The sequence below is a fragment of the Heloderma suspectum genome, chromosome 3 (genome assembly GCF_057233095.1).
Source record: "Heloderma suspectum isolate Gila_16-S chromosome 3, 16-S_ref, whole genome shotgun sequence".
NCBI lineage: Eukaryota > Metazoa > Chordata > Lepidosauria > Squamata > Helodermatidae > Heloderma > Heloderma suspectum.
Genome location: NC_139460.1, coordinates 229,346,864 through 229,371,129, shown reverse-complemented (window position 1 = coordinate 229,371,129; position 24,266 = coordinate 229,346,864). Strand labels below are relative to the sequence as shown.

The 24,266-nt window shown below is 39.5% G+C and overlaps 1 protein-coding gene across 7 annotated transcripts in view; it reads left to right on the top strand.

Moving 5' to 3' along the window:
* INPP5A (inositol polyphosphate-5-phosphatase A) overlaps positions 1–24,266 on the top strand; it is a 331,577-nt gene that overhangs the window by 293,476 nt on the left and 13,835 nt on the right. For all 7 annotated transcript variants that reach the window (XR_014789433.1, XM_084845928.1, XM_084845927.1 and 4 more), the window contains one exon: positions 24,025–24,136. Coding sequence is in view for 6 of the 7 variants with exons in the window: in XM_084845928.1 (XP_084702054.1) it covers positions 24,025–24,136 (112 nt within the window). In the remaining variant the exon portion in view is untranslated. The remainder of the gene's footprint in view (positions 1–24,024; positions 24,137–24,266) is intronic.

Here is a 24,266-nt window from a genome sequence, read left to right as displayed (position 1 = left end):
GAATTAACATCCTGTCTCTAAGCACACTTGAAAATCTAGTAAATGAGAACTACAGTGTCAGTCATTGTAATGTTACCATTACTAGGGATGCGAAAAGAAGTACCTCCAATCCAAGATTTTCTGTGGATTGGAGCCATAATGTATTATAATGTGTTTATATGGGTATTGTTAAGGCTGCAATCCTATACCCACTTAACTGGGAGCAAGCCCCATTGAACTCAGTGGGACTTAATTCTGATTGGACATATAGGATTACACTGTAAAAGTCTTATAGTGCTTCTTTCTGTAACTTTGCTTACTCGTATGGATTTTGCCATATTGTGTGTACAAATTCCTAGTATTTTATGTTCAGCTACTGCTTAGAAAATATTAGATACTAATACCAAATATGTTGTGTTTAGGAGCAATACAAGAAAATAAAGCAAAAACACTCTATATTTCACCAAATCTTGAAGGGTGAACTCTAGAAGGCTCATGATGAACAGACAGAGGGCCTTTCTGGTGGTGGCACCCCTTTTGTGGAATGCCCTCCCCAGAGAGGCTTGCCTGACCACATTATGCTTTTTACAGCCCCAAGTGAAGACCTTTTTATTTTCCCAGTGACGTTTTAGTGCTTTTAGCTCTGCTGTATTAATATTTTGCTGCTGGTGGTTTTAATTCAATCCACTTTGTGATTGTTTTATTCTGTTTTGATTCCTTATGGTTTTAAATTGTATTGTTAACCACCTTGCGTGCTATTTTTTGGTAGAAAGGTGGACTACAAATCAAATAAATAAACTGCCCTGAGAATGTCAGTTATTGGGTGGTATGCAAATAATGTATGTAAGTAAGTAAATCAATAAAAAAATTGAAATGGTTGGTATTATAATTATTGCCCAATCAAGTTCATGGGAGAAGATGTAATGCTACTACTATAATATTTCAGTTTTTGCATTAGTAGTAATAGCTTAGCAATAATCCATGGGTATCGAAATAACAATTTTACCATAAGCACTTTCTGTGACCACATTTCAACCTCCCCTCCTTCCTCAAAATTTTCCTAACAACTTTTGATAAGAGGAGATTTTACCTGCAACATTTTGCCAAGACTGGTTAATTCAGTTCCTCCATAATAGATAGTTTTTCAATAGAACTGGAGTTTGCAGGAGGAAATCCATTAAAGAAGACAATATGATTTGTATGAATGACAACTTTTTTTTTTTTTATTTACCATTCATTTTTTAAAAAATTCTTCATTACAGAGTAGGATTAGTTGGCGCACAGGTTTCATATGTGCCACTAGCCTGCTGAGCTATCAGTTCCAAGTGACCATACTTAACATTGCATGGAAAGGTTATGCATTGCTCTAAAATGACTGTGTGATAGAAGTAGACCAAGAGTGGGTCTCTTTCTGAGAGCAAGTGCACTCATAATGGTCCCATCTCTTAACCATGATTTGGCAAGGAGTCCTACACACAAACTTTTCCCCTGCCAACTTTAAAGAGTTATAGCTCACATAGGCACCAACTTTAGCCTTGATTAACACTAAACCAGGATTTTCTGTTGACCAGCATTTTGAAACCAGCTTCTAATCCTTATTAATGATAAAAAAGAGTTAAAACTGGTACATTGGTGAAAGCCTTAACTATGTTTAAGGGCAGCGGGTAGGATCTGCACCGCGGAGGGGCACAATCCTGTAGCCCTGTCCCTCAGTTATTAGCAATATATTTGCTTTGGGAAAGATGAGAAGAAATGGAAATTAGATGATAACTGAAGCTCTTGGAGTCCATCCATCAGGTTTTTATTTTGCTTATTCAGAAAAATTATATCCTGTGTATAAAGATTAGTGTCCATCTATATTATGGAAGTCTCAAAGACCACTCTATTTTCCAAATGGTGCTCCAGGGGCTGTAAATGATTGGATTCATAAAATTAGTCCCATCAAGAAATAAGAACTTCCAAGATAAGGAGAATGCATACTTGGGCAAAGCAATGCATATCAATACGTGCATTTACAAATTGTACGTAAAATCCAGAAGCAAGAATGTAATATTAAAGTGTGAAATCTCTAACTCTTCACCTTCAAATCATGTTTTGATGGGGCCAATGGAAGACCAGAAAAAGAATTGTTTTCAGGGCTGCATCTGGCTTTTGGGGCACCAGCTCACAGTCCCGGATTTCTGATACGTTAACATTGTGTCATGTAGTAATTCAGCTGAACTACTTTAGTGTTTCAGTAGTTCAGTACTAGAGGTTAGTATATGCACTTTTTTACACATACAATAACATAAGATCAGCACCAATTAGCATTAGCTTTCATTGTACCTTTAGGTATATCTACCGAAAGATGAGTTTAGTATTTCTAAAGCATACGTTTGATATATACTACTAATATTACTATGGTCTTATCTCTGTTAGTGAAAACATGCAAGTTAATACATTTCAGAAAGCCATTTTCCTTTCTTTAAGCACTGTATTTTACATACTCTCTCAGAAGTAGGTCCAATGCATCAGGGACCACTTTAGGGAAGAGTATACAGGGACCCTTCTACTTTTCACAGTCAGGATAGGAGATAGGCTGCTTAACAAAACTGGTGCATCTTCCCACCCTCATACATAGAACATATACTTCTAGACAGACACATTCTAGACTCGTTGCTTCCCATGTTACAGCTCTACGACCTCCTCCTTCCCAAACTGCTGATTCCAGTAATTTTCCTACCTTTACTTACCTAGTACTAGGATTCTTGCCTCTGTATGTGTCTCCATCCCTCCATTCCTAACCTATGATTCTTATCATGCTGATTCCCAAGACACCAGCCTTCTCCAACTTGGCATCCTCTAGATGTGATGAACTACAATTCCCAACACCCCCCACCCAGCTGTGCTGGCTGGGGGATGTTGGGAGTTGTAGTCCAACACATCTGGAAGGTACCAGGTTGGGGAAGGCTGCAATACACACACAGCCTTTTTTTCATCATCAGCCTTGCAGTGAAAGAGCACCCTTAAAAATAGGAGCAAGCTAAACTGGAGGAAAGCATGTACATACTCAAGAGACAGGGTTTTCACTGTTCAGACACACCTACTGACAAATATGTACATTATTTGCTTGCTTAGAGTATTCTGACAGGAGAGGAACACAATCAGATTTCTGAGCAATAATTAAATGCTTGCATACAGCTTGATTCTGAATACAGTTGCTTGAATTTGTATATGCTTATTGTTCATGAAAAAATGAAGGCATAAACCATTTAAAGATTATCTCTGCTAATCTTTACACATATTTGCTCTTTGCCTCCAGAAACACTTTTAAATTTGAGAGCAGGACTGCTTAAAATTTGTTTGGACAGCTACCAAAGGGTTTTTAGTACAGACAGAGCCCCCAAAATATGAACCATCTATAAAAAATCATGAACAGGGGCTAATGTGTATATCATCAGTAAAAAGGGGAATTATGTACTAAACTGTAGTGAGAGAATCTAGGCTGGTAGAGGTTGTAAAATACATTTTGGGATGCAGAGGAAAGTTATGTCAAGCCCCTTGAAAGCGCAAAAAATGCTGCCATTACTCTATGTTTTAAAGGATTTATTATACAGAGACAATATGGTGTGGCTACAGGTACCACAAACAAAGCCATTTGTTTACCGTAACAGAAGGAAGACGGGGGACCTAGAGACACTTATGAGCTATAAGTGATTAATAGTTTAACATTTTAATTTAAAAAGAGATCGCAGGAGCCAAACTAAGCATATGATCTGTTACATGTTTTGGCTTTGTGTGGCTGATTTCAAGACAAAACAGATAGCTGGCACTGGGCAGGGGACAAGCTGGATTGGGACTCTGACGTTCAAGAAAGGGGCTTTTAACCTTTGTCCTACTGCGCTCCCAATTAGAATCTCCCCACCCTGTGCCTGATATTGCACCAGAAGGAGTTTTCCTTCCATTGCAAATAGCAGGTTGGGGCGGGGGGGTTGTTAAAGCCCACCTCCTCCCACACCACGGTTCTGCACTGATTTCATTATAAGAATTAAAGGGAGAACTTGCAATTCCAAATTTATTTATTTTCTTTGTATATTCATCTTTTTAATGTTCTTTTTGATTTCCTGAAACCATGGGAATTCTCTTGTGAGAGCATATGCTGTGCAAACACCATTGAAATCTTATACTTCAAATGCCTAAATCACAATATTCAGTAAACACAGATAATAGTTGCCATTCAGAAATCAGAGATAATTGACACAACCCAATAGTCACTGTTCCGGACAGAACTTCCCAATACCTTTCAATGGGAATTCATCAAATTGTGTCCTGTCCTCTGCAGAAAATTCATGCTTTGGGTATTTTTTTCTGGAGTGCAGCAGCTCTCCACATATAGCACACTATAGTCTGGATTATGGATTATGTAGTCTAATTTATAAGGGACTGGTGGATGTATGATCCTGCCAACAGGCAGAGGGTTGGCCAGAGTGACTTTTGGTTACTTGTAAATCTATGTCCTGCTGCCAGCCAAGTAAATGAAATACTAAACAAAGCAAAACAAAAAAACAAAAACGGAAGGGCTCAAGGATGGAACCATTTAAATGGTTTAGAGTGCAATCCTATGCATGTTTAGACAGGAAAGAAGTCCTACAACTCCCAGCATTCCCCAGCCACCCATGCTTGCTAGTGAATTCCGGGAGTTATAGGTCTTTTTTCTGTCTAAACATGCATAGGATTGCATCCTTAGTTGCATCCTTAACACAGCCAGGGGAAGAGGAGGTTAAAGAATGATTAAATCTGGTTTTCAACAGCAAATGGGTTTGTCCTAGTAATTATTCAAATATTGTTTATCTGGAATATTTATAGGGCACTTTTCCATGTGCTCAGAGCAGTTTACCAAGGATGTAAATATATAAACTGACAAATTAAAATTCTGAAACAGAATAATTTAGAGCTCAAAAGAACAAAACAAAATAATTGATGCCATAACAGATTGTTAAGAAATTTTAAGGTGCATTTCTGTTTCTGTAACTGCAAGGTTACAGACTTATTCTAGACTTGTTGTGCTTCCTTAGAGCATGTTTTCTCTCATTGGCCTCATTTGGATGTAACGCTAAACCATGGCTTAGTCTTACAAGAAAGAGCCATAACAAGCTTCAGGCTTGTGCGCTCCTCCCTTCCCCACTCTTCCAATTCAGCTGCAAGGAGGTGTTTGGAAGTTTTAACTTCCATTTTAGATTAGCTGCAGCTTGTCATGTCTTCTAGACCTGGACAAATTGTGATTAATCTTAATGATGGTTTGTTGAAACAAGCCAACTTCAGAAGTCATGGAAGCTGTCTTGTTTCAAATAACCACGGTTAAGGTTAATCACGGTTTATGGTTTGGACAACATGCTAAACGACAGTTAAACTAAAACAGACGTGGAAGCTTCTGATCTCCTCCTTGCCAGAGGATGAATGGGGAGGAAGTTGCATGAGCTCGAATCTTGCTGTGACTCATTCTTGCATTCCATGCGAGTGCAGCCTTTGTGTAGCAGAATTATGTAGGAGATAAGTTCTAGGAAAGAGGTTGGTTTATATTCATGTCCTCTTCCCCCCCCCCCATGTTTTCACTTCTCAAAAGAGCAGAACATAACATGAAACTCTGTGAGCTGATTCATATGGCCCTATGATCAGTCCTAAGCTCAAGACCATTGCAAAATGCATTACAGCCAGCCACATGGCAAAGCATATTCTTTGACTACTCCATCACATGCCCAGGTCATTGTGTACTCTATATGAAATGTATATAAAAATAGTTAAGTTCCTTGCTGGTTCTGATCCCGGTAGTAGACTTAACAATCATTTCCCTGTTTCATCACTATATAACACACAGTGGATTTATCGGAAGTTGCTGCATGCTGTGGGCTATTTGTTGTTGTTGTTGATGTTATGTGAGTTGCTCTGTGTCTTCAGGGCTCTAAAACTTCCAAAGGACCGACAACAATTCAATGACTGTTTAATTTAGTTTGTTTTCACTAAGTTTCTTCTCCTAGGTTAAGTGACTATTAACTTCACAACATGTTTTTAAGTGACTGTTAACTTCACAACATGCTTTTAAAGAAATAAACAGACTTCTAAAAGGAAAGCCCCATTCTGCTATTTTTATATGATGTTTCCACAGTCGGTTCTCATTTCCCCTTCTTAAAAGTTTATGGTTGCACTTTTATGGTAGTTGGTGTACAGATCTGATGTGATCCAACACCCAAGAATCCAGAAACAATGACCAGAGTGCTAGAAGATGCTCAGTCTCCCCATTCAGAAAAAGTAGTGCTCACCATGCCCTTGCAGCTTAAAAATACTCTGAAGAAAGTTGCATTTTCCCTGCCTTATGTTTAGGTTTAAAGAATGCAATACAAGCTGTAAATTCATATCACTTACGCTCAAGAAGTCATCAGTCAGGTCAGGCATGACAACTTTGAACGCTGCACACCCTTGTGATGAATTTGGCTTTCCCGTGTTAGTGGTGGTCCTGGAGCCAGGAAGGCATGACACTGCTGTGATGAAGTACCAGTGGTCTGACAAGAAGAGTCAAGATGACTTGTTTAGGTACAGTAGGCAGTAAATATGCTGGGACCTGATTTTATTTTATTTTTTAAGATGATGGCACGCCTAGACTTTTGGCAAGAGGTGAGACAGGGAAGGAAATTTGTATTTTCTATAGTGATTCAAAAAAGCAAAATTCCAGTGTTTGAGATTATATTTTTATTTTCAGAAGGAGTTGGTTTGTGGGCTGCTGTTTAGGACTAATAAAAGTTTTGACACAGACAGACATGCACACACGCTAATTTATTATTTTATTATTTAATTTATTAATCGCCCATCTGGCTGGTCACCCAGCCACTCTGCTAAAGGAGAGAGTGTGTGTATTTTCGAGGAAATAGGAGAATCCTTTTAGTAATAACCCATCAGAATTTACTATGGTACTCATAAAACATGTATATATTATTATAAGCATGATGCAGCAAAAGTTAAATGCCTAGAAGACCTGCTGATTTTAAAATGAGAGTTAAGCTTAGTTCTCCCATTGAAGTCAATGGGACTTTAACATTTTCAGGTTTGCTTTGGATGCTGTATTTTAAATGTAAAAATATTCTGAACAATATATTGTTAAAACCACCTTCGGGCCTTTTGTTAGGACCAAAATATGTGTGTGTGTGTGTGTGTGAGAGAGAGAAAGAGAGAGAGAATGATGGACAACACAAGAGAGAGAGTGTGTCTGTATTTTTCAAGGACCAATGCAGGAGCTGTGCAGGGTCTGTGTATATGCATGTCTATGCAGAGCAACAGCGTTTCTCAAAATTGTGGTGCCTTTGACATGTTTTGCTTAACAGAAAAAATCTTGTGTTTTCTTGTCTCTGCCTAGAATCTTCACTATGCTTACGATAATAAATGTTATACTCATGAGCAACAACTGTGCTCTAGCATGACCTGGTTTCAAAAATGGCTGCTACCAGCAGTAAATCCCCTGAAACCAGTGCTCATTCTACAATATATATTTTATGCTTCCCAGCAATATTATTATTTATTATTACAGCATATTTGTATAGGTTTGTCTCCCCTATGAATCCTAAAGTGATGGTTCTTTTATAGCGTACTTTTCTTCTCTACAGTTAATACTAAAATTGACGTTGAAACCCTTACTGACATGTTTAACTCTTGTTAATAGACAAATGAGCAGACAAGAATCATTAAAAGGGATCAGGAATGGAGTATGTAGCTGGATGTCAGTTCTTACTGAATGTTGTATTTGAATATTAGGATTTGGCGGGTGGGGGGGTGCAGGACCATAGATTTGCATTTTAAGGTTCCATTTAAAATGTGTTGGTGGTTTGCAGGAGGAAAAACAGATAATTCTTTAACGTGGGGATAAACAGGAATGTTATATTGTTTTTCTTGAAGAGAACTTAAAAGTGTCTTTGCTGATGTCAGAAATTGTTTTTGTGGTTGTTTAAGTTAAAACTAAGCTGTTGGATTTTTAGTTGTGTCTGAGGGCCTCTAATTCCTATAAAATGCAGCTTCAGTGTCAGAAACACTGAAAGACTCTTGCCTTGCACTGCAATATTTCCCAAGTCTAGCTAGTCACAATCTTGATGTGCAGGATCTGTTCACTGTTTGGTAACAAACCAAAAGCTGATGTCCGTCTCAGCACGTTAACATACACCTAGTGTGCTCTACAAGTCAGTACGACTGTCTGAGAGGGTAACATTGCCATGACAAATTTCAATGTCCCATTGAACAAAATAGTGGTGTCCTCAAACTACATAGAACAGAATACTACTATTTCCGCTAAATAATAACAATAAATATGAGGGGTACAGGGTTGTACCAGACTGGCCAAAAAAAATTAAAAATTCGCTTTAAAAAGTTACTTTTCTTTCTGAATTGATAGTGATGTATTTTTTAAAAATCCCAAATATGACATAACAAATCACAGCAGAGAAATAAAAATTTTAAACTCCTTTTCAATTGTACTTGGGTTACTTTAATGGTGTACCAAGTATATGAAACTTGCAAGTTCCACTGAAATCAATGGGTCTTCTGTAGCAATAGTTTCTTCTTCATTTCCGGCTTTTAGGACATAATTTGAATGCAGTTGCTTCATTTTTAAAAAAATAGGGAGTTAGTTATGAATTAATTTTTGGCAATCAAGAACACCATGCTTTTTATGTTAATGACAATATTCATTCTTTTCTTTTCTTTAACTTTATGACATAGTCATTTGGAAGTTATGTAATTTGTAGCTTTCTCATCAACGGTTCTTATGGCATTATTCCATGATCGTTAATATGCGATCAAGTAATTAAATTAACACACGAAGTAACCCCTAAGTTAGTGGTCATTAGCGTCTACTTTTGTATCAGGAAAATGATCACAATAATTTCTGAGCTTTCCAGAAGCTCAGAGATAGAACTTGTTTGATTATTTCTTTTTTGGTGGGAACACATATTGTCAGTTGACAATACAAAGCTATAGTCTGGTTTTTAGACTCAGTAAGTGTTTGGTGCACCGATGCAATGAATATGGACTTGAGCACGCTCTGGGAGAGAGCGCAGGACAGGAAGGCCTGGCGTGCTATGGTCCATGGGGTCACAAAGAGTCGGACACGACTGAACGACTGAACAACAACAAGAAGTGTTTGGTGATATAGGAAGTGTTTGTATGGATCAAGATGAGCATCTAGTTAAGCACATCCAGCCTAACTGTTAGTCCACTCCCAACTAATTTGAATCTTGGATTTCAACCAAAGACTGAAGCACAACTATTGGAACATTTACACAAATGGCATTAAGACTGCATCTCAGTCTGAAATGCATCTTTTTACCAATGCGCTTGAAGTCTTAAATAATATGTAGAAGGCAGTAGAGAGCCATTGCTAAATAAAATGTATGTTCTAATCAATGTTGGTATTTAATTAGATTTACATATATAAGAAATTCCAGTTTAGAGTCACTTGTGAAAAATGCTATTATTTTAGGTGGCAGTGGGAGAAATGCCTACTGCTTGTTCACAGTGCGCTTGCCCCCAAAGCAGTAGCCCTTCATGTCCCCATTTACATCCACCCCACATGAGTTTGCAGCCTTCCAAGCAAGCTCTTCCACAGTTACCCATTATTGTAAAGCATGGTGTTCCTTGTTTGTCATCTCCAGATACCTTTTGTTGCTACTTAGAAGAGAGAATATTTTTACCCTGCTCTTCAGCTGAAAAGGGCTCCCAAAGAGCCTTACAAAGATTAATAATGAGACAGTCCCTGCTCTCAGACTTGCAGTCTAAAAGATACAACACAAAAGTAAATGGGATTGGGAGAGAGGAGGAAAAAGCCAAACTCAGGTACCAGTTCTTAGCGTGAAAGTTCTTATAGGTGTTCTTTCTGGCAGGGAAGGGCAAAACAAGATTCCTGCAGCTGTTCCTTATCTGGCCAATGTATAGGACTAGGTTGGTCTTCCCCTTGCTGTAATGTTTATCCAGGGAGGCAGTGGGTACAACCTCCCAGTGGCCCTTGGTTTGCAAGAAGGCAAACAAGACAGGCCTTCTAGTGCTTCATCTATTATGTAGGACAACGATCTTCATGCTTCAGGGAACCTTTTCTGAACAATTTGTCTGTTGAAGGACCTCTTTACAGAGGATTCGTGGTCATATTCTTGGACGCAGAATTTAAATAGGGCATAGGCAAGGTGTGTCTTATGGTCACCCAACGTGAATTGGGGATAAAGCTTAGCACACATCGATGACCACACATAACAGTGGAAATAAGCAATGTTTTTGTTTACTGGAGCATTTGTGCATTTGTGAACACCAGAGTTCAGTGCTAAACCAAAATGATCACATTCAGATGATCATATCTTGGCTTAATATGCTGACATAGGAACAAGCCTTTTGCCTGCACACACAGCCCGTTTGCATGAGCCAGCAAACAAACCAGGGAGTCTTCAACTATTTTACCAATTTGTGTGAACCAGTGAGCTAACAGCTTCAGAACAAGCCAGGATATTAAACCATCTTCAAACCATGGTTTAATATCCTGGTCTATTCCAAAGGTGTTAACCGTAGTTTCCCAATTAGTACAAAATAGAAACTGTTGTTAGTTGAAGACCTCCTGGTTTGTTTGCTGGCTCACACACAGCAGAGAAGTGAAAGGGCTAAAAAGCTCATTTATGTCTCAGTTTATTAAGCCGAGATCTGGTTGTCCAAACTCCCAGTATGTGTGAATTAAGATTTTTACTCTTCTACTAAGAATAGGCATTGACTGGCATAGAAGAATGATGATGTATTCACTAGCCATGTCCTGTCTCCACTTCATTTATATATCTGCCAGCACAAGGATTGGCACAGTCCCTTAATGGCTTGTTGGTGTCGGAAGAACTAACTCAGCTTGCCTGACACCTGAAAAGTCATACCTCTGGCAGGCCCCTGTTCTTGTTTTTCAGGAATCTTTTTTGTTGTGAATTTTGAGGCCTGCTCATCTTAAACATACTCGTGTTTTCTACTATGTTAGTTATGACAGACTGACTCTAATTCTTTTGAACGCTGTAAGTTCTGTCGGTCACCTGACACCCTGACATTAAGCAAACAGCAAGTTCAGTGTGAGCTGGAAATAGATATTTTGTAGACTGTAATCACTACAGAAAGGTGGTAGGTGTGAAAAACGAAATAAGGACATTGTGGTTAGCCATGATACAGGTGGGCAATTGTTAACTTTATCACCTCTCTCCATTAATTATTATAATTATTCTTGTAGCTGTTGTATGGCAGAGATAGGAGCTGACTTACCAGGGGTTCACACCCACCTACAAGGTTTGCTTTCAGATAAGTGTGCATGCACAGTAATCTCATGTATTAATCATTCTCTTAAAGTGACCTGTTCTTGTTTGTCATTGCATTAGGCTGTCATGTAATTTACTGGTTGGACATATGTTCATGTCTTAGATATCTTCTCTTCATGATTTTTTTTCCCTCTCTCCTTCAGCAGACCCCCTCTGTGCTGACAATTTCTTTGCTTTGACACCTCTAAGCAAGAATGACAGGTCAAATTTCAATCATAGCTGTGGGGTTTTTCATCTGGATTTTCACTAGCTTCTACTAACATATTCTTCCAGAATGTGCTTAATCTGCAGTTCTTGCTTATTTTACAGTCCTTGAGTTTTCTCCTATGATCTTTTTCCTCCAAATTGTTTTGGCCTTATTTGATCACACAATAGCACATTTCTTCTCTTTCTTATGCACCACATTGATCAGTATAAAGCAAGGTCATTCTGAACTGCAGCAATCTGCCCTTCCCTGCAGATAGACAAAAATACTTTGCCTACCAGGAGGATAAGGCTATTAATGACTACTAATCATGATGGCTATATGTTACCTCCAATATCAGAGGCAATATGCCTCTGGATACCAGTTGCTGGTGAACATGAACCTGAAGGTGCTACTGCACTCATGTCCTGCTTATGGGCTTCTTGTGGGCATCTGACTGGCCACAGTGAGAACAGAACGCTGAACTAGATAACCCTTTGATCTGATCCAGGATGACTCCTCTTATGTGCTTATGTTTCTTCAAAAAACATAGGAAGTCTGTTTTTGTTCTCCATTGCTACCACTTTAGCATATATCCAGAAACAATAGATTTTGATTTTCCTCCTTGATGGTAGCCAAACATTGTTCCTTTTTTTTTCTCACATATCAGATTTTTCTCAGTTTTCCAGACCTTTTGGACTCACCTGGCCTACATCTTAGCTTATCCATGCCACAGCCTTATCTATGTGCTATTTATCATGAGGCTTCTCCCTCCCATGTTGAGACTTCCCTTGCCAGTACTGTGTGTCTGCTCAGGGTTCATGATTTGCAAGAACTCCCCACACCATAGGGGGGAATCTTGTGGTAACCAGCTCTAGACATTACAGTGGAGAGGTGAAAAATTAAGCATGATAAATTGGCCAGGGCATGGATAAGTTAACATGTAGGCTGGCTCTATCCATTGTTACCGCAGTGTTAGATTGGTAAAGTGCTTATTTCTCACATAAGATTAAAGGCACAATCCAGGCATGTTTAGACAGAAAGAAGTCCTACAACTCCCAGCCATGCTGGCTTGGGAATGCTGGGAGTTTTAGGACTTGTTTGTATCTAAACATGCATAGGATTGCGCCCTAAGAAATCAGAGCCCTCCATCTATCCAAAGCCCTGCTGACAATGTTTCTCCAAAAGAAATAAAAGAAATTCAGCTAGATGGACCTCTGCGCTCATCTAGCTGACTTACTGGTGGTGGGTGGTGACAGCCATAAGATCCTGTGAATCCTGGTCTCTCCTCTCCACACCCTGCCCCCTTTCACCCTCCCCAAGCTTACTGTTGCAACCTTGGAGGAGCAGGTGCTGCAGTGCTTTCCATGGTGGCTATGAGCGGGCAGGCCAGAGGTGCGTAAGGGTGTCTGCAGCCTCGGGAGGGGGAATCTAACATATCCTATGATCCCTGTGATGCTCTCTCAGAGACCATAGGATTGCTCTGCAAGAATATTGAATTGACTGTGTTGGTGTGCCTAATAAATGTCTCAGTAACCTGCCTTCATTGAATCAACCATTTTGGCAACATGGTCACAGTTATAACTTCAGAATATTTTTTTCTGAAACAAGCCAGTGCTGATTGAACTAATTAGAGCATAGTGTATGAAGTCACATTGCATATTACTTGCATTTAGTTGAGCACAGCATTGTAACCCTTAAATACCATAGAGTCTATCTATTGTCTCCATTATGTAGTAATGAAATCACCATACCAATTTCTATTACTCCCATTTAAACAGGCTAAATATACTATAGTCCATAATTTTTATTCCAACCCTTATGATCACTACAACTAAATATACTAAAACAGGATCCAGGAAAGGCATAACTGATGTGAAAATTCATTGAGGTTGACATTATCACCCAAGCTATTCGTGAGTTAGTGGTGGATATGCTTTATAATCAATAAAAGCAAATTGTATGTGCTGAGAACAGTGTAGGAACATGTAGTCTGTTATTTTGCCATGGAATGTAAGTTCTTATTTGCCTTTTGCCTAAATGGGAACATTCCATTTCACTCAGGTTACTTAAGTGGCTAATGCAGTAAAAGGTAATTGTGCAGGGATTATTGCAACGTAATAAAAATTCATACAAATTGTGTTGATACAAAATGCAGTTCTGTAAAAAGTACTTGGAAAAATTACTCTGTATATCATTTTTTGCACTGAGTACTATGTGAAGTTATGACTCAGGACCTGTTTACCCTTCCTACCTTTTGCTACTGAATTGCCTGGTTGACATACATACACACACCTCTTTTATTGTGACCTTTGACTTTGATTGTTAGCTTAGTCACCATGGTGTTGTTATAGTATTTGCAAGCAGCAGCTGTTTAACACATTGTACTTTAACGTTCATGCTTGCAACCCTTGTTTACCCTCCTGATTTTGCTTAAATGAGATACATATCATGACCAGTTAGCTAACAGAGCATCAAAAAGGGTTATTAGTATTTCAGTAAATGCAAATTGGCAATTTCATTCCAATAACAGTGTATTGTACGGTTTGACCTCAACTACCTGATGCATAGGATGAGCACATAATGAAAGCTCATTGTGTGTGGTCATTGCCTAAAGGAGGTGTTTGAAATGAACTAAGTTGATTGCACCAACAGAATACGAATCTGGTTTGCATTTGGGGCACTGCAGAAATGGTTAATTAATATTTAATCGATGGGAAATATTTAATGGGCAGCTAGCTAAACATATTCTTAAAGGGCTCTTTCACATTTGCTGCTTGACCCTTCCAGATGAAGTATTAACAAGCACTCTGGCTACCCTAGAGCACAATTAGGGCCTGGCTAATGAAGAACCTACAAGATATATGCCCTGCACCTAAACATGGCCATCTAGGATCCTAGGAACATTAGAAGGTGACAGCCATTGGATTGTTAATAACAGAAGAAAGTCACCTTCCTGAAAGGCAATAGCAAAACTCCCATTGATTTAAATGGAGTTGGGCTCCAATCCAAACTCCAAAGTACTTTTACGTGCTTTTGGAAATTTCATATTAGCAATATCAGAGCTTTTCATCATTTCACTCATACAAATGCAGTACAACAAACATTTACTTCTAGACACAAACTCTCAAATGCTTCCTAGTTCAAAATATACATCCATTGTAACAGGCACTTCAATGAATTTCTGCCCATGCAAAAGTATTCCAAAATCAAATCAGATTGTGTTCATATTCAGATACGTGACCACCTTAAGGAATAAGGTTTCTTCCAGACAGAGCTCCTAGTGCTCTAACAATCCAAAGAGATTGTGCCGCTTTTGCATCTTTTTCTTCTTAACGGATTTTCCACAGTAAGAAAAAAAGATGGAAGATGCAGTGGGGAACATGACAGGGTTACGAGTGGAAAATGTCACTCTCTGGACCCTTCATAAAATTCTGTGAATGGGGGAAGGCTATGGTGCTATAAAAGTCTTGTCTGGAAGCAACCCAATAGACTTCAAGAGAATTCTAGGTCTAATGGTTTGATAATCTCCACATTCTTTTGAATCATTAAGTACTTATGCTAAAATATATAATCCCATTCCATATACACCACTACAGTGAACTACCTCCAGATTCTAAATCAACCCCCAGTGGCTTGTAATGACTTCACACTAGAATACTGAAGTTCACAATTGTGTTTTACAGCAAAATATGAACCTTCACAGCCCTGTGATTTCCGGTTGAGCCAACTTCTACACTTGCAGTGCAATAAAGCCAAGGAGTTTGACCTCTCTCAGAAGAATACTTATTTTTGTATTAGCTCCCTTCCTAATGATGGGCATATTTTATGGAAGGTTAAATTTGATTTTATTGCCAGTTTCTTTTGCATGTTAATGGGTGCCATATGGTTTATGATGTCAGTGGACTGCAAAGAGCTTAATTCACAATTTTGTCGACAGTATTTTAGAAAGGTGCTCAGGGGCTTTTCAGGCTGTAACTGTAATTGCATCATCAACAGTAAAACAATATTGATTGGCACTCTTAAAAACAAAATCTAAATAAAGCTCCTGTTGCCTGCAGTGAAACTTTGAAGAGATAAAGCACTGAAAAGCTAGACACTTGCCCCAGATTGACAAGAGTGTCTGTGATGGAATTTGTGACTTCAGAATTCCAAGCAAGCCCCTTGACCTTAAGCAATGCATCACCTTCCAGTCTTTAGTCAGTGCCCTGATGGAAGTTGCCAAGTTGGAAAATGTTCCTTTTGGCTAGGAATGAAGCAGATGCTGTTGTTATTGGTATGCCACTATCAACATCTGCTCTGCTTTGGAGGTGAATAGTAGTACCTGCCAGCTTGGGATACAACATAGTAGGCTCAGCCCTTCCAGAAATCTTGTTGCCTTGAGCTCCTTGCCAGTTTTTGGTCCATACTTGAAGACTTTTATGTGGGCACATCAATAGATACATATAGGAAGACTCTAGGGAGGACTTGTAGCTATGAGGGCAAGGGTGGTGATCTGGCTTCCTCCTTTAGCTGCCATGCCACTACCAACATTTACTCTGTTGCAAGAGACCATAATGATTGTTTCCTCTATGCTATATTCCCAGTAGGGCAGTTGTGGGAATACAGGAAGCTGCTTTATGCAAGGTCAAACTATTTGTACAATTAGCCCAGTTAGGGATATTGGAGAAATCTGCAACAGAGTCAGATGAGCTGGATTCTGTGAATCCAACTTGCGGATTCCTCAGCAGACTGGCTTTTTCTGAGTCACTCAGATTCCACAGACTTGCAGACCATCACTGGGGGGGGGGGGGCGGGATTGGCACTAATGCGCATTAGCGCGAATGCACATCTGTTCATCCATATTAGTTCATGCACATGAGTGCAAATAGAACAAAATACTGGTTTTAAAAAAATCCAATTCTGACAATGAGCAGATAGATGACAGAACAAAAGACACCTGATAACCCATGGAACCCAGACAGAACAGTTTTAATGAACTCCATACATCCCTGTGTTCTCTTTTCTGTCCAGCAACAACTCTCCAGGGTCTCAGGCAGAGCTCTTTCCCACCAGCTGCTATCTGATCCTTTTCATGGAAACCGCCTGGGACTGAACCTGGCACCTTTGCATGAACTGTTCTACCACAAAATAATGGTCTGTCCCCCTACCACTAGGGAATCACATATTGTTTCATTTTTTAAAAGACTTTTTTTTAATCTGCAAAATTAGGAATGGTTCAGGGCAGAAATTTATCCAGAATATCAAGGAGAAAATCATGGATAAACTGGTTTTATTGCAGAGTGCGTGATTTTGGCTACCAACAAGCCACAGAACCAGTCATAACGTGTGAGGATAGTCTGCCAAGCTCTAGAAATCCAGGATCTGTTTCAGGACAGTACCATCTTCGTAGGATGTTCCAGTCCCTGTGGCCAACCTGGGGTCTCAGCTGCTTTCGTTCAAGCACAGCTGTGTTTTGATTTGCTAAATTTACTGTCAATAATAGCAATAACTCCTTCTGTGCCTGGTCATTCTTGTTAAAAGAGGCAGTGAGCTCATTAAAAGAAACTTACAAATATCAATTTCCAGGATATATATGGAAAAACTTCTGATCTTATTGTTAGCCATGTGTGCTGGGCATGGAGCGTAACACGTGCAAACCCAGTTAATACTGTGAAAAGTGAACAATATCAAATATGATTGATTTGCACAACTTCTCTAATAAAAGAGTAGTCTTTGTTATGTCAGGTTCATGCACAACTTAAAAGAAGAGCTACATTAATAGGTTGCCTGCAAAAGTCAACCCTTAAATTGCAGACAAAGAGCTTCTGGTAGCAAGGATATTACATCATCAAAGCCTCCCATGGACACTCAGAAATAAGCTGTACTTCTGTATGGCAGTGAAGCAGCAAATTGAATTCTCATAATATGTTTTGAAAATGAGTCTTGTTAGGTTTGATGAGGTGGAAAAGGTACTGAGTTCACTGGTTTGTTCCAATACGTTCAGTACACTTTAGTTGGCTGTTTGCCACAGCTAATCTTTTTAATGGCAGTGTAGCTTGTAAACCCATTTGGTAGAGAGCTATGCATCTCAGTTTTATAATATCACACCAAGTAGGGTGGTAAATAAGTTTCTCTTCAAGCATGAAAGCATTTTCTGTTTCAATCCCACAAATCTTATTTTAAAACCTTCATCTTGAAAGCCCCAATAATTCCTTTCCGAATTCAGCAATAAGCAGAATAGATTTCAACACTTCTTTATATTTATATATTTATTGTTTTGTTTTTCCAGATGCCTCCCTCCAGGGTTCTTACTTTTCACACAAATTTACCACTAAACACTTACTAATAAATAATAAAATAGTATTTGTTATACCAAAGCCCACATTTTTTATTTATTTAGGGTGCAATCCTATGCATGTTTAGACAGAAGAAAGTCCTACAACTCCCAGCATTCCCCAGCCAGCTTGGCCTTTACAGTACTTATGCCACCTTCAGGACAAATCTCTCCCAAGGTGGCTTTCAAAAACATACTTAAAATTGTAAACCAATTTTAAAAATGCAGATAAAACAATTAAATTACAGAAACTAAAACCAGCAGCAGTTTAAACCCAGCTCACAGCACTTTCAATAGAACATAGTTTGAAACAAGCATGTTTTAAGAGGGGGGCATAGAGACCTCTTTTTCCCTCCGACTGCTCAAAGGTCTAGCTGGATTGCTCTGCAAACTCTCCAGCGGTTTGGTCATGTTAGTCGCTGTGAATGCATGGATTTGGCCTAAACTTGCTTGATCACCATAAGCCATTGCTCTTGTAGCTCCAAGAGAGAAAAAGAAAAGCACCTTTGGAATAGGGCAATTGGGAAGCAGAGGATTAAGAAGATGGGAGGAATTGAGTTTAACTGTTTCCCTTCCTGCACTTCCCCCAGTTCATATCACTGCTCAAGTGGCAACCCCACCACCACCACCATGAAGAGGTTTCAGATGAGCATGTGAAACTTTGGGGGAGATGGCAATTGGAGTAGGGAAACAGAGGGTAGGAAGAGGAAAAGTGTTAAGCACCTTTCTCCATCATCCTCCATGTGACGGTTCTCTGCTCCCCCAGTCATCCACTCCTGAAGCAGCATTTCAAGCAGAAAAGGAGTCACCGGCTATCTTCACGTGCATTTGTGTGTAGAATGTAATTTGGCCCTCAGGAAAAATGTGGAGTGGTTGCCTGAAGCCTATCAAGTTGCCAGTGAAATTTATCAAGAGAATATTGCTCTCATACATTCCAGCAGGGCTATATTAACCGTTATCCTATGAACTCTGTAGATTACAGCCCCAGTGAAACTGGAGCTTTGTCTGTCGTTTTCTTAGGTAGAATTTCTCTGTGTAAGCCTGTCTTGCCTCCTAAATGTGGAGTATGATATCAACTGAATCAGAGGTGATCAATGTAAACCCTGTAAGGGTACAATCCTGTGCATGTTTAGACAGAAAAAAAGTCCTACAACTCCCAGCATGCCCCAGCCAGCCATTTTCCATGCTGGCTGGGGCATGCTGGAAGTTGTAGGTCTTTTTTCTATCTAAACATGCACAGGATTGCACCCTTAACAAGTTTTTTTTTCCTTATTCTTTGTTATATCATCTGATATCACACCACTCAGAAACTCTATGCTTACCTAGCATAGACGGCAAAATGAACGTGATCTCTACGTAGCTCTGCCTCCTTCTCCTGATTATTACTTGTAGAGCAGTATCCTGTATGGATCACAGATAATTTAGGGTTATGGACTTTCATGAGCTTTAATTTGGCCCTGCATGAGGAAAATCAGAATTTTGGAAGAAATGCTAAAGATTTACTGCTGAGCTAGAATTGATAAAAAGAGTCAGTTTGTACAATGTAAGCTTCATTCTTTCACACAGTTAATCCTGCCAGGCAAACCAAGTGGAAAACAGGCAGGCTCCAGAATTGTTCTTACCTACATTGATGTGGAAGAAACTGGCATGAGCTGGAGATCTGGTGCGTGTCCATTACAAGAACTGGGTGTACTGAATTAAAGAATCTGATCTATACAAGAGATCTATGTTGATGAGACCTTTATTTTTAAAGGGATAGCAAGTGTGTGAGATGTTAGGATCAAATTTATGTGTACACCTAAAAATATAATGTGTAAATGCAACTAATATTGTACAATACGTTTGTCAGGAAGCCATTGAGTGTGCATTTAGTGGCAAAACTAGGTTGTGTAGCGTGTGAAGTGGCTGTAATGTAGAATGAAAAGATACTTTTACTAGATGAGCCAGTTGTTGCTTTTTTTATGTTTTGCAACCTTTCAAACCCTAATATGTTCTTTACAAGGCATAGATTTTCCAGTACCAAATAAAATACAGATGGAACAAAATCATGTCAGGATTAGGCTTTTCATAACCTATAATCTTCCAGGAACCAGCATAGATGTCTTTGTAGATTGCAACTACTTTTTATTTGGCCCTTCTCCAGCAAGATATCATTTTGCCTCAAATGTCAAGCTTTTCTTTCGTTTAAATAAATATCAAAACAAGCAGTTGGTTCCGTGCGAACAGAGTTTGCAGAGAAAAATAAAATCTAACGAAAGGTTTAACTTAACTCACTGCACTTATTGAAACATTCAAAGTGTTGCATCTTTGATCTTTACAAAACTTCCTTAAATACAATGTTCTTGGTGTTAACTAAACTTTGACTGTTATTTTTAACTGTAGGTGTCTCTTAATCCCTTCATGATTCGTTTACAGGCCATATGTTACTGGCATATCATTGCACTTTGGCCTGCACCTGTGTTTATAAAAGTGCACAGAGAATTTCTGTGTTCATTTTGCATCGTGCTCCAATTTGCAATTAATTTGTTTAATTATACTTGACATTTTTGATATTAAAAGTAACACTTTATATTACATTGTTATAGAAGATAGCCTTATTCTTTTTTAAAAAAGGCTTTATGGACTTAAATAAACTCCCAGCTTTGATTTATAATGAAAACTGTTGTTATTCATGGAATCTGTGTGTCAAGAGCTTTCCAATGAAGTGTGTTTCATGAGAATCAGTCGACCAGAAGGCAGTCAAAAAAGGATGACCAACCAACTCCGTACTTTGAATTATATATATAAGATTAATACAGCAACTTAAAGCATATCATGCCTTTATGTCTAGTTCCATTCGAGTTTACAGATACCTTGTAAGCAAAGAGCGGATAAAGAAAAAGATAAAATTATATTAGATAAGCTGGAAATTACTTTTGTAAAATACATTGCGTTGTTGAGGCCCCAACTTAACTTCTTTTTCAAAGGACTTTGAAACAGAATATAAATTGTATATCCTGGAGATAAAGAAGAGAGAAGAGAGAAGTTTAAAACAAAAATTATGTGATAGAGCAACGTTTGCTACTCTCTTTCATAAACAAACTGTTGAGGAATATTATATTGTATTATATTACATTATACTGGAGGGAGGGAGAGAGAGAGAGAGAGAGAGAGACATGTAGCCTGCCGATGTGTTCCAAACAATCAGTGGGCCAATTTGCACCATCGAACACAGCTACAGTGGGCTGTGGCACAAGTGGGGAGCCATTCTGAATATTCAGTGTCCAGCCACAGCCTATCATGTCATGCAAATCCGGGGACTGTGGCTTATGTGAGGGTTGCAACAACCCTCACATAATGCATGGTCTCTTGTTGGCTTGTGCAAGGCTTGCTTAACCCTCACATAACCCACAGTCCCTGGGTCCGCACAATATGACAAGCCATGGGCAGACACTGTATATTCAAAATGGCTGCCAGCACGCCACAGCTATAAGCCATATTGAGCTGTTTGAGCATGTGACCCAGGTCAGTATGTGAAGTCCAAAGCTCTTAAGCTCCTGCCCACCTCTTGGGGTTGTTTGGCCCGCTGCCTCCAAAATTTTGCTCGCCAATTCAATATATTGATCCACACAAAAGACCTCACAATAAAATATATGCATCACATAACATGCACAGGTAAAGTTCAAGATCATAGATCAACTATCTCTATTAACAAATACAGAAAACCAAGATTACATTTTGATGGATAAAATTTTAGCTCATATCCTCATTGCTTGTAGCAAAAATTTAGCTGCATTTTCTGTGCTATACTCATTAGAATCTGGAATAAACCAAGATCATCACATTCACAAGTTCTTCCAGGGTACAAAGTGATTCATAGATTGATTAACTCTTTATGGAGATCTCGATAAAAATTGCAAAAAAAAGTAAGACATGGATCACTGTTTCAGTAAATTTCCCGTGTGCATTCACCCTACTCCATTGATGCCAGTGGCACAGAACTCTTCCTGTCCCCAAGCTTTGTGCAAGGTTATCCTTCACTCCCACTGTCTTATTGGCTCTGTATTTACTGGCTGTGGTTCCCTTTTCTTAGAGGGTTGTGTTGGAGTTGGATCCCTGGTGTGCTATTATTGTATTGATGAGAGAGTGAAGGGGTATCTTGCAGTGAGCAAGGGACCCCTTAGAGGAGCAGGGGGCAGGGAGGTAATTGGGAGCTGCTAACTTGTCTGTTATGTCTGGGAAAACATGTACGGCTTTACCTCCTGGCAGCGTTCAGCAAGGGGAAAGGAATACAAGAGTTGCTGCTTTTGGCACATACTTGCACATGTGCACATTTCGCCTCGCCTTCCTCACTCTCTCTGTTGCCGCAGTAGCTCCCTGGCCCTCTTCTGAAAGATGGAAAGAAGGGACTGGGCAGCTTGCTTACGTCTCAGGAAGGTGATCAGCTCAGCTCAGCTTTGTCCTACGTGAGCACAGCCTAAGGGGTTGGGATCAGGGCCAGATCTTTGTGCAGCTGCCAAGACCTGAATGTCCAGGAGGGCCCTACTCACCAGTGCAGATACCGAACAGCAGCCACAGTGGCTTGCCCTGTCGGTCATAGAGGTGAGGACTGGGCCTCTTCTGGTGCCCTACCCCCAAGTGTTGCACTACAGCCTGCAGTAGCAGGTCCTCCTCCCCATCTACCACACAGAGGCAGCAGTGGCCAGTCACTGCCAGTCACTTGCCTCCAGCGTTGAGTGAGTTAGCAGTGATGGTGGTAGCAAGAAGCAGCTGCCCTGTGTTCTTTCATTCTGTGTGGTGGCAGTGGCGGCTGCTCCTAGCCACTATCGCCACTTGGACAAATAAGTACACAGTAGGCAGTGGCAGGGTTACCTCTCTGCCAGTGCAATGCATTGGGGGGAGGGGGGAACTTCCACCATTGTAGGTGATGTGCCTGGTGAGGTGGGCCATCAGAAGGTCTCTTGCCAAGTTCCCTCCAAAATGTGGAGGGAGGTCTTTCAAGAATGCAGTAACAGAACAGGAGGGGAGGTTCACATGGAACCTAAATTAGCACTCCTATCTTTAGTGGCTCTAATGAACATTTACCAGACAAAGAAATGCTGACTTTTATGATGGTAGCATCTCTCCAACTAATAGCAAAGAATTGGAAAGAATCTAGAGATTTATCAATAATTGTGTGGTATAATTATCTTTGGAATATTGTGTTGGCTGACAAACTAACTAACAGTTAAGGCCACAAAGGCAACAGGAAGAATCTCACACCTTCCATACAATCTGGTATAAATGTATTGACTTGATTAACAAACAAGGTTCCCAGAGAAAGCCACCAGTATGACATGGACAGATCTGGAAAGATATATTTAGATAATTACAACTAAATCTTAAACCCCTGATTAACTTCTATGGATAAAGATAAGGTTATTAATGTATTGAAACTCCTGTGATTCCTGTTAACTGTAATTTTATTTCCTATGTAATGTTTTTGTTTTGTTAGTTGAAAACATTGTAATATTTTTATATACTCATTAAAGAAAATTAACACTGCAATATTTTATATACTCATTTAATCACATTGAGAACATGTGATTAAAACCCAATAAAAAATAATAATATTTTTTTAAAGAAGGGTCCTCCGAAATGCAGACACCCCTAGCAAATTGCAGGGGTGTGGCAAAGGTGTCAGGCAATAGATTCTTCACTTGTTTCCTCTCCCAAGGACACCCTCTGTTCTAGGACTTTCTTCCCTCCCCAACTCCCTGGTCTGTCTCTCACACCCGCACACTAACTCCCACCTTCGTGTGTGTGTGTGTGTGTGTGTGTATGTATGTGTGCGTCTGTACAATGCTGCAAGAAGAAAAGGCAAATACAGCCTGCTATGCATGTACCCTGCCCCTTTCCCCTTATGAAATGTGCTATTCCCTTATGAAATGTATACACACACACACACACACACGTATAATGTGCATCTTGGTAGTCAAGTGACCTGTCATTCATTCAGATCCTTATCCTGAGAGGTGCTGAATCTAACTTCCTCTTGAAATTAGAGGGCGGGGGGCTTGAATATATTCAGGAGAGACCTCAATAAACCTGCAAAATCAAGACTTACATGTTTTTGTTTTGAAATGAGTTTAACAGAAGTGATGACTAATCAATTTGCCTTGCAAAAATGTGTATGTACTCTGGTTGCTAAGAGATGTTGCATTTGCTTTTTTCCCCTCCCCCAGCTATCCATATAGTGAAGACTGTAGCCAGGGAATGCAGTACATGAACACTAGATGTCCAGCTTGGTGCGACAGGATCCTTATGTCACATTCTGCCAAAGAGTTAATTTTAAAGGTAAGAATTGGCTTGCATCTGCAGGTCTTTGGACAACTGAGAATTGCCTTAAATCTGCTAGGAGGATCTAGAACCTGATGGCATATGGTTTCATATTTTAAAAGCAAATTTCTAGTGCTTATAGGTTGGA